At 46.5% G+C, this 11,874-nt stretch overlaps 1 protein-coding gene across 1 annotated transcript; it reads right to left on the reverse strand.

The window, feature by feature from the left end:
* Nucleotides 1-7,040: 7,040 nt before the first annotated feature.
* Nucleotides 7,041-11,874, reverse strand: pcdh20l (protocadherin 20-like; the record flags this gene model as incomplete). The annotated part of the gene is made up of 3 exons (XM_080746550.1): nt 7,041-7,479; nt 8,551-10,670; nt 11,851-11,874. The coding sequence occupies 3 exons, from the start codon at nt 11,872-11,874 to the stop codon at nt 7,041-7,043; spliced, it is 2,583 nt and encodes an 860-aa protein (XP_080602676.1).

Genomic DNA, 11,874 nt, shown 5'->3' on the forward strand with positions numbered 1-11,874 from the left:
CTTATGTGTCTGTATCTCTGAGGATATAATAGGGATGGTTTAGATGGGGGTTCTAATTCCTAGCTAAAGAAATTAGAATATTGGGAAAAAGTTCATTTTCTTCTGTAATATAATTCAACATTTTAAACTTTAATTGCGACCGAAGGTTCGCAGTTTACTATGAGAAATGTCACAGCTTGTCCGTGTCTGTCTGTCTAGATGTGTAGACGACGTGTACAGACTACACATTTTTACGGTCTATGGGTTTGCCGCTCAGACATCACACTCTGGCTTCAATGTGATGTCACACTAACAGAATCCCTTTTATGCCCATATATGAAGTTCCCTGATGTCATCGATATTTATGATGCCCTGTTAGAGAGATCCCTGTGATGCCAGGGGAACAAATCCCTGTTATGCCCATATATGGAGATCCCTGATGTCCACATAACTATGGGGCGAGGTCGCTTGTCGCCCTGAGGCATCGCACTAGTATATTCTAGATACATTGCACATGCAGTGAAATATTCAAAATCCTGTTTTTATTTTGAGCTTATGAAAATCAAAAAATCCATATCTCAAAATATTACAATATTACACAAGATTTATCATACAGAATGCTCAACCTAGCGGTCCAGGAGCATACCACATAGGCTCTGATGCCTGACAGTGTGTCGCGGGTTCGAGTCCCGATCTCGCCGGCCTTTGCTGCATGTCACTCCCCATCTCTCTCCCTGTTTTCCTGTCTACCGACTGCACTATCAATAAAGGGCGAAAGGACCCCAAAATATACCAGTGTAGACTGTGAAATCCTCTGTGTTAATGTGATCTCTCTGAGCTATACAGACCTTGGAAATAGCCGGGGATCTAGTCCCTCAAAATGGGAGAGGACCTGTGATGTTCTGCCGCACTTTTTATTTCTGTTTTAGTTTTATCTATTAGTTTGGTCATTAAGGTCCACAGAATGAGAGGCCTGCTGCCCTGCTCTGCCGGAAACATCGCGAAAAAAGGTTATGGCCATTTGTATATTCACTGTCCCATTGACTCCACTACACAGGAAAGGAAATATATTATAAAAACGAAAAAATCTGCTTTAAGTAGCATGTGAGGGGTCAAACTGGAGGGTTTTCATGATTCTGAATCCATTGCAAGCATTTGTTTTGCACAAATAACATTCCTTGGCTTGGGCTGGAAAACGGACCAACAAAAGTGTGAAAAGTGATGAGTCATCATCACAGTGATGAGATGAGGTTCAACCCTATTCCTTGAGCTTTTGGGCATGTGGATCCCCGACTATAAGAGTCCATTTGGACCCCTGTTGGAGCCATGAACCTGACGCTGAAAACCAGTGCTCTGCATGTGATGAATATGAGTAACGGGACTGCACTTTGTGACATCACGTCACCATGACAACGAACGACAGTTGGCACTATCGACCATAGAGATAAAGTGTGAGGAGGCAGGCTCATCTTTCAGCGCATACCTAATTTAATTAACTGGAGTGTTTGATGTTCGCTCCCATGTTTATCAACAGAATGGTAGTAGGCTAATGTTGCTGGATCAAATCAGATGGAAACATATTTGGAAATTGCCATGCATGCAATCACAGTAGAAACTAGGCTACACACACAGTTAGTGGTGCCAGTAGTACTCAAGTACTAGGGTCTGACACACACACACACACACACACACACACACACACACACACACACACACACACACACACACACACACACACACACACACACACACACACACACACACACACACACACACACACACACACACACACACACACACGCACACACACACACACACACACACACACACACACACACACACACACACACTTTGTCTGACTGATTGAAACGACTGCTTGACAAGTGGTACTGCCTGCAGGTACAAATAAAATGTCTCCCCCGAGCAAGCAGGCAGACATTGTGGTTGGAGGTTGGAGACCTCAAGTTCAAGTCTGGGGATTTAGAACCCGGAACGTTTTCAGAAGCTAGCTTTTATATCTTCCACCTCTGCTCACAGTGCAGCCAGTATGAATCACATGAATGCTGTGTTTATACCTGCATGTACAATTAGTTTTGCCTGCTCCTTCCTTTGTTTTTTTCTCTTTTATTGCTTCTGGGCTTCAACTGTCTGTCATTCCGGCGGTTTCAAACATCACAGCGCTGTGAATTGTGGACTATTTGCCTCGAGCAAAAGTCTGAATGCCGACTTACAAAGTCTGCGAGAGAAGAACTCACCCCGGCTTCGTGCATTTGTCTTGCATTGCGTGGATATGAAAGGGCTGTCAGTCCCGGCATTTTATAGCGGGACAGCCCTGAACCCAGGGCTGCTGGGTGATATGACTTCAAATCAATATCAAAATCAACGATTATTTCAAAGCTGTTGCTTCGAAAATGATGACTAGTATAAGAAATAAACTGTGTGTGTGTGTGTGTGTGTGTGTGTGTGTGTGTGTGTGTGTGTGTGTGTGTGTGTGTGTGTGTGTGTGTGTGTACACTGTGTGTATGTATGTATGTACTGTATATATATATATATACAGTATATAGCAGGGGTCTTCAACGTTTTTCTCGCAGCGCAAGGCGTTGTGAGCTTGTAGATCTGCTATTTCTGGCTACAGTTCTCAGAATATGGACACTAGGGTTCAAGTTGTTAATATAAAAAAGGATTGGAATATTTGGAGGACCCCCTGTAGGGACTCTGAGGACCCCCTAGGGGTCTCGGACCCCCTGTTGAAGACCCCTGCTGTATAGTGTTTATATTCGGTTAACCTACACGAGAAAGATTAATTCCGGTAATTGGTTCTAGTTTCGATGTATTTTCGGTCATGAAAAAAAACAGAGAAAAAACAGATGGTCAGGGCACTCAATAATAAAAGGAGGAAAGGGGCATAATGCATAAAAAGCCTTTATTAAAACATGGCAAACGCTGACAATAACTGACCTGTTTTTGACCACAACAGGTCATAATCAGGGCAAAAAATCAATAGAGGCTGTCAGCCCTATACCTGAAAGTCTGTCGAGTGTGTGTGTTGTTGGGGACCCATCCTAATTCCTCTGGCTAAATGCCACGACCACAAGAGCTCTCATTTAGTTCTCCAGCTGCCCAGTAGATGGCAGGCTTTCTCCTGCCTATGCCTAAGCATCGTGTACACCAGTTCAGGTTTTCTTCCTAAAAATAGAAAGTCTCAGTAAACCATTAGGTTGTTCATTTTGTTGTAATTGTTCACCAGGGGTTGAATGCAGTTGCCGGCATGCTGCACATGGTGTTTCATATTAACCTTGCACTGGGATATTTTAGAAGTTAAATTACTTTACTTTTTAAACCCATTTAGGCCTAGAATTATTGAATGCTTTAACCAGTGGAAAAATAGCAGATATACAAGCTCGCAGCGCGGCACCGAGTGCCGCGCTGCGAGCTTGTAGATCTGCTATTTTTGAAAAATGTCGTGAAAATGTGTGCAAATCTTTGAATATATGTATTTTCAAAGCGAACGTTTTGTAACTCAAATTTTGCTTCTGGGTGGTCCCTGGAACTAAATATTTTGAGATGGGGGTCCGTGGACAAATACATATCAATTTGGGGGTCCTTCACATGAAAAGGTTTGAGAACCACTGACACAGTTAGTCTATCAAGAACAGACTAACTGAGCTCCATTTAAGTGAAAAGGACCTTTTCTTTGACGATGGCTATAGCCAGATTGCTGACATAGAAACATAGGTTTTTCAAAAAACCTTAGAAGGATTCAAAAGACACTTATAGAATCGTGTCAAAATTCTAATTTTCACGATTTTTCAAAAATAGCAGATCTACAAGCTCGCAGCGCGGCACTCGGTGCCGCGCTGTGAGCTTGTATATCTGCTATTTTTCAATCGTTAAAGCATAAAATAATGATACACAACAATGTGTACCCGTTCTATTGTACCCGTTCTAAATGGGTTAAAAGCAGGGTGGATCTGAGGGGAACGTAAAGAGAACCAATAGAGGCCTCTTTCTGCAAAGTGTTGCTGCTGTGCGTCTCTCAGCTACATTTTGATAACCAAGAGGATTCATCTGATGGAGTCTTAAAACGCAGCGTGAATCCAGTTAACCTGTTATTATCCTGTTTCTGCGGCAAATGACTATCAAAGAACGTCAGTGTGAGAACTGAGAAGCACTCTTTTGTAGTTCCTTTGAACACAGCGTGATATCGTTTCGAAAACTCGGCCATCGAAGAGAAAAAGAAAGAAAGAAAAGTTGAATAGTCAGTAGTCAGTTGAATTAGTTAGCTTTGGGTGTGATCCAGGCTCCAGCACAGGTGTGTGGTGGGCGAGAAGAGGTGGATATCGGATGACCGGAGCGATGCTGGGGGGATTGAGATGGTGATGAGATGGGACGGTGGACTGGTGGGTGGGTGTGTGTTCCTCCCCGGGCCCTCTGCAAGCTGCTCCACAAGACACTTTCACCACCTCCCCACCAGTGCAACATTAAACCCTTTTGTGCCTCTAAATACCTGAGACTCGACATCACCAAAAGTGGGAAATCGGAGAAATCCCTGATCGACGTTGGTAGACGATTACCTCAGCCACCTCTCAGTGTCACAACTTCTCTCCTGCTCGCTGCTGGGGGTCATGGGTAGAAGCTAATCCCCAGATAGAATGACTAAAGCCTCGATCAGAGTCGGGTCCGCGGTGGAAGGCTATCCACCGCGGTGTAGTGCGGTGTTGTCTTTTTGAGTCATAAAACTACAACGTTAACGCTCAAAAAGACTACACCGCACTACACCGCGGACCCGACTCTGTTCGAGGCTTAAGTTACCGCTCTTATGGCAACTTCTTTTTGGGGGCTTCAATATATTCTAATCTAGGGGTTTACAAAGAGGGTGACGGGGCACCCTGGGGTGCCGTGACAGCAGTCCAGGGGTGCCGCGAGATAATTTGCACAACATTTGGAATTTATTTGGACACTTGAAAAAATATTTAGTATCATTTTAGACTTGAAGTACAAAGTTATTTTCAGTCAGTTCTAACCAAAATGGCTATCATCTCAACGTTTTCCTCGCAACATAATCACAAAAATATCGTCACTGTCGGGCAGAAACCTCGTATCTCCAAGTTTCAAATGTGTACGTCTTTTGGTAAAGCAAAGCCCTGCTTCATCATACAAGACTGTCTCACAAAACTAGTGAAAACTGCCGATCTACAAGCACACAACCCGTTGTGTGCTTGAAGATCTGCTGTTTTCAGTAGTTTAGTCTACATTTTATAGATGATAAATACAAAACGGTTTTGGACATACAAGGTTTCCACCCGAAAACGACGATATGCTATAAATGCTATGCTATAAATAGAAGGTGCTGGGAGTGAAAATTATAATGTAGGGGTGCCTCGGATTAAAAAAAATATTTATGGTGTGCCCTGAGACAAAAAAGTTTGGGAACCCCTGCTGTAGCTAATCCCCAGATAGAATGACTAAGTTACCGCTCTCATGTCAACTTTGTTTTGGGCTTCAATATATTCTAATCTACAGATGACAGATGTACTATATCCCTCCAGTTACTTGTAAAAAAAATCCACTTTTATTCCTTCCTCCCAGCAGTCTTAGCTTGTGCTTGTATTTTATTTATTTTATAGTTGACATGGAAATCTCTCGCACGTTTAAAAGCTAATGTGACTCATCACTGGATCATTTGTCAGATTAGCTCCTGTTGCTTGTTTTGGCACAGATGTGGAATGTGCCATGTGTCAACGAGGATAATTGTTTTTCTGACTACCGAGCTTGTTTACTTACAGCTTAATCAAGTCTCGCATTTCTTTTTTTTTGTAAAGCTATCATCGCCTTTCCATTCAGAATAATTAACAGCATTTAGTAACGAAAGCAGGAATTGCCACACAAAACTATTTGAAATTTGATTTAATTATTGAGGCTTAACACGTCCTTAACACTGTACAAAGATTTCAGATGCAATGTGTTATGTGTAGGAATATGCAGGGGCGTCACAAGGGGGGGAAAAGTGGGACTGAGTTATTAGGGCCCAAGGTGGAGGGGCCCTAATTATTTTAGACCTTAGATATTGAAAAAATAGCTGCTATTTTTAAAAAGCCGTGAAAATGTGTGCAAACTCAAATTTAGCTTCTGGGTGGTCCCTGGAACTAAATATTTTGAAATGGGGGTCCATGGCCAAATACATATCATTTGGGGGGTCCTTCACATGAAAAGGTCTGAGCACCACTAGCCTCGGAAACCCAGGCTTCATAGAAACATAGGTTTTTCAAAATTTGAAATATTCAAAGACTTGTATTGGACATATTTTCACGATTTTTCCAAAATAGCAGCAGATCTACAAGCTTGTATATCTACTATTTTTCAATAGTTAACGCACAAAATAATGCGTAATAATGCGTTACCAGTGTAAATGGGTTAAACCACCTCCCCCCTATGAAGAACATTCATATGGGGGACCCGCAGTGAATCCTTGTACCCAGGGCCCCGAATTTGGTGCGACACCCCTAGGAATACCGGTATGCATATACAGCAGGGTTCCCCAATATTCGGCCCGCGGGCCATTTGCGGCCCACAGGGGGCTACTGTCTGGCCCCCACCAACCCCAGTAATAATGGTGGTATAAGAGCAGCAACAACACTAGTATATCGTCATTGTCGGGTGGAAAACCCGTATCTCAAAATGTGTACGTTCTTTCACAAAGTAAAGCTCTGCTTCATCATACAAGGCCGTCGCACAAAAGTAGTGAAAACAGCAGATCTACAAGCACACAACGCCTCGCGGTGCGAGTCGTTGTGTGCTTGTAGATCGGCTGTTTTCACTACTTTAAATCATTTTTAAAAAGATAAATACAAAACGAACGGTTTTGGACATACAGTACAAGGTTTTCACCCGACAACGACGATATCTGAACTGTCACTGGAGTAGCGGGAACGCCACCGTCGCCCCCCTGCAATGTTGTGGCCCTCGGCTTGGTACCCTAGACATAATTTGGCCCTTGGGGAAAACTAATTGGGGAACCCTGATATACAGTATACACAAACACCGCTCCCCCCCCGCCCCCCTTATAACTCATCAGAGCAGCATTTCTCCTCCAGCCGGAGTGGAATGTCATTATGTCCGCTCCTGCTCCACTGTCCCCGTCGTCTCCGCCTCTGTCTCAGGTAGCAAACAGCTGTCAGCACGCACAGGCAGATGGATGCGAGCATCATCGCCGACCCCACCAGCAGCATCAGCTGCGCCTGTTGTTTGGCGGTCCCCGCCTCTTCCTCCTCGGGCTCGCAGATGGGCGCCTCGGAGGGGGTCTGAGCGTGCAGCCTGTACGGCAGCGAGCGGGGAACGCTGTCCAGGTGACAGGGTCCCGCGGACTCGTTGACCAGCAGGTTGACCCAAACGGTGGTGTGGAGCGGCGACGGCTTCCCCCGGTCGCTGACCACCACCAACAGGTGGTGCATGCCCAGGTCCTTGCCGGTCACACGCTGGGCCAGGGTGACGTTTCCAGACCTGGAGTTATAGGGGTGGGCGATATGGTGATAAATACAGGGTTCCCACGGTCATGAAATTCCTGGAAATATTTTGAAATTAGAAAAATATTTTTCCAGTACTGGAAAAGTTTTGGAATTGATCAAGGGTCCTGGGCTGGAAGGTCCTGGAAAAAATAGCTATGCATTGTCTTTGGTTATTGATTTTGTTAATACCTCTGAAATGATAAATTAAACATTGGCCAAATTGTCAAATATTAGAGGCAGAAATTGTGAAAATAGCCGATCTACATGCTCACAACGTCTCGCGCTGCGAGGCGTTGTGAGCATGTAGATCTGCTATTTTCACAATAGAAACGTGTTATACAAAATCCCTCAACTCTTAGTGCTCAGGTCCCCAGTTCAAATATGATTATTTCGGGGGTCACAGCCTGAAAAGGTTGAGAACCACTGGCATACACTACCTGTCTTTTGGGCATTGCGCATAGGAGTAAGTGACTTGTTATTGAGCTGAATTATTGTTATATAGTCCTGGAAATTTGGTTAAATATTCTGGAAATGTTTTGGAAATTAATTGGTAAAAATGTGTGGGAACCCTGTAAATATAATTGAGACGATGCAATGTCTCCACGATATGCCTTTTCAGAGATATCGTGTATAGCGTGATACAATGAATTGTTAATACAGAGATTCATTGCAGAATTATTTTAAACCTGCATTTTGGTCTAAATCAGTAGTTATCAAACTTTAAAATGTCACAGTCTCCCCTTAACTCTGATAGTATACAAGTCCATTTGGTTTCATTTGTATACAGAGTTACATACTTGTAACGATCAATTTAGACCTCCCAAAAGGAACCCACAAAGTCCCTGGACTCCACTTTGCGGACCACTGGTCTAAATAGTCTGTTACTCCTTTTTCTTTTAGTTTTTGTTACCTTTTACTGTAGGTGGTTGCTGGTTGTACTTAAGTAACTTGAAAATTAAATAACCATAAAAACCAACATGAAAAAGAATCGTGATAAGATTGTGTATCGTGATAAAGCTTGGGAAAATATAGTGATATTGTATTTTTCCACATCGCCCACCCTTACCTGGAGTCCAGCCGGAAGGGGCTGCTGTGGTGGGCCGGCTGCCGCGCCGCGATGACGTACGTGATGTCCGAGTTCAGCCCCGAGTCCTCGTCCACGGCGTAGATCTTGGCGACCATGGCGCCCGCCCTCGTCGACGGAGAGACGGTCAGACAGGACAGGTTGCTGTTGGGAAGGATGACCTTTGGCTGGTTGTCGTTGACGTCTTCCACGAAGATCGTCACCCTGGCGACCGCGGTCAGAGGGGAGGGGCGGCCGTTATCGGTGGCCACGAGGTAGAGCTCGTAGTGGTCCTGCGTCTCCCTGTCCACGCCGGCGGTGCACCGCAGCGTCCCCTGGGCGTTGTCCACCACGAAGGCCTCGCTGCCGTTCAAGACGCGCACCTCCGCCTTCCCGTTCTCCCCGTCGTCCGCGTCCGTCACCCCCACCTTCCCCACCTGGGCGAGCGCCGGTATGTTCTCGGGGACGAAGAAGACGAAGTGCGGGGTGAGGAACGCGGGCGCGTTGTCGTTCTGGTCCAGCACGCGAATGCACACCGTCGCCGTCGACTCCAGCGGAGGAGATCCTCCGTCTCTCGCCAGCACGGTGAGCGTGTGCACGTCCTGCTGTTCCCTGTCCAGCGGGACCGACGCGGACAGCCGACCCGTGGCGCGGTCCATTTTAAACATGGCAGCCGCGTCGTGCCTGCCCAGCCGGTAGGTCACCCTGCCGTTGGGGCCGCTGTCTGCGTCCGACGCGCTGACCTTCAGCAGAGACGCCCCGGGCCGGTTGTTCTCCTCCACCTCCAGCTGATAGTGAGACTGCGGGAAGAGAGGAGCGTTGTCGTTGACGTCGACCACCAGGACCCTTATCACTCGCCTGGAATACGGATTATTCACGACACCTTCAGCCGGGGGCCTTACCGCCACCACAGAAATATCGTATTCCCTTTTCATCTCGTAATCCAAGGGTTTTGCTGTTGACAGAAGATACTTGCCATTCTGCAGGCTTAGAGAGAAGGGCGCCTCTCCTTCGATGGACAGAGACGTGCCTTTTAAGTGACCGTCCCCCCCTAGCTCCAGGAGCGCTAAGACAGTGGGGGGCTGGTTCTCTGGTAACATTATAGTCTGGTTCTGATGCTCTGCTATGAACCCGATCTTTATTGCCGGCACTTGGCCTGCCGCGGGGAGCACGGATACGGTTACCTGAGTGTCTGTCGGGGGGCAGTGATAGCCATTGGCCAGCACTTTCAACACCAGCTCCTCGGCGCTGTCACTCTGCAGGTCCCGTGCGAGTGTGATGTGCCCCGTGCGACTGTCCAAACTAAACAGCTTCCTGGCCCGCTCGGAGACCTTGGGACTGAAGGAGTAGCTGATGGCGGCGTTGGGGCCGACGTCCCGGTCCGCCGCAACGACCCGAGCCACCGCCGTGCCCCTGGGGGCGTCCCCTGGGAGGGTGACGCTGCGGGGTCCCTCGGAGGTGAAGCTGGGACAGTTGTCGTTAACGTCAGTCACTGTGACAGTCAGACTCGCCGTGGCACTTAGAGGAGGGAAGCCACCGTCGGAGGCCACCAGGGTCATTCGATGCTCGGCCCGGGTCTCTCTGTCTATGGGTTTTTCCACTACCAGCATCATGACCTGGCCCTCTTCTTCCACTGCTAAACCGAAATATCCGTCAGAACCTTCCAGGTGGTAGCGCACCTCTCCGTTAGGCCCGGTGTCTCCGTCCTGGGCCTGTTCGTCCAAAAGAAAACGGGTCCCCGCCGCGACGTCCTCGGGCACGCTCAGACGGATCTCGCCGTTCTCAAAGCGAGGCGCGTTGTCGTTTATGTCCTCCAGCACCACGAGGAACTGTATGAGGTCTCGGGACGGCCCCACGACGGCGTTGTGTGGGAGGACGCATTCCTTGGATTCTTGCGTCTCCTCGGGGCAGAGCGCCTCGCGGTCCATCCTCTGCTCGGTGGTGTAGAGTTCCCCCGTGTTCTCAGACAACCACAGGTACTCCTGGCTCAGGAGCTGGTATGGAGGAAGGGGGAAGTCTTTGGCGATGGTCCCGACGCGAACGCCGGCCTCCCTCTCCTCTGGAATGGAAAACCGGACTGAACCACATAAAACCTGCCTGAGATGCAGAATGACCAGCACACTCTAATGGGGAAACATAAACAGTCAACGTTAACTTAGCAGGAAAGGACAACAGCACAATGAAAATGATAGACAGATTACAGCACATTGACTGTGTGTGTATGTACTGTATGTATTCACATATACTGTATGTCAGGGGTCTTCAACGTTTTCAGGCCAAGGACCCCTTAGTTGAGAGAGAGAGATGAAGCAGGGACCCCCACAACCCTCTCATAGATTCCATATATTTTCATCGTTTGACAGCACAATCATCAGTGTATTTTGGATTCATGTCAATTTGTGTTTTCAGATATTTAACTGCTTGAACAGTCAATACTTGAATAAACGACTTGACTTTCAGTCTGTACTTAGTGTGCTATTTTTCCCCTCCACACCAAACCTCTTTTCCGAAAATAGACGATCTACAAACTCACACCTTGTCACTGCGAGGCGTTGTGAGCTTGTAGATCTGCTATTTTTGGCTAACGTTCTTAGAATATGGACAGTGGACACTAGGATTCAAGTGGTTAATATAAATAAGGAGAAAAGTTTCTATTACACAAAGATTTGGAGGACCCTAGGGGTCCCGGACGTCCTGTTGAAGACCTTTGCTGTATGTGAATATATATACCTCTACTGTATATACTGTATATATATCCCCCAGATAATGATATGGTGGCATTTATGCCTCGGTGAGCCCTTTTAAAAGCAGGAGCGGTTGAAGGTAATGTGATATATACAGCCCCCACGAGCCAATTACTTGAACCCTCAGGACTTCTTAGTCATCAAATGACTAATTAAATCTTGGCCGTTACAGATGAACATTCACGTCGTCCGGACATCATAGCTTCTATATTTTCTGGAATAATTCGAATTAGCCTTTTGCTCGTTAAGTACAGAGGTACTCGAGGGGGTATATCCCTTTTCACACACGCCGCCGCGACACGAGAGACCCCCAATGTAACGCAAACCACTCAAGGACTTCTTCGCCATGCTTGCCGCCGCTTCAAATATTTTAGTACACTTTTGTCCCAGATTAGGAAACCAGATAACCAAGACGACACACGATAGATGGCATCTTTTTTTCTTTCTTTTTTTTTTTTACAGCTGTTGCATCAAATCAAAAGGCATACTAAACATGTGTCAAAAATGTGGTTGTTTCTTCCAGATTAAAATGTTATTTCTTTTGTTTGGATTCACTAACCTGCAGTAGTCCAGCCCGGTTCAT

Source organism: Nannobrachium achirus (genome assembly GCF_963921795.1).
Source record: "Nannobrachium achirus genome assembly, chromosome: 17".
NCBI classification, from domain to species: domain Eukaryota; kingdom Metazoa; phylum Chordata; class Actinopteri; order Myctophiformes; family Myctophidae; genus Nannobrachium; species Nannobrachium achirus.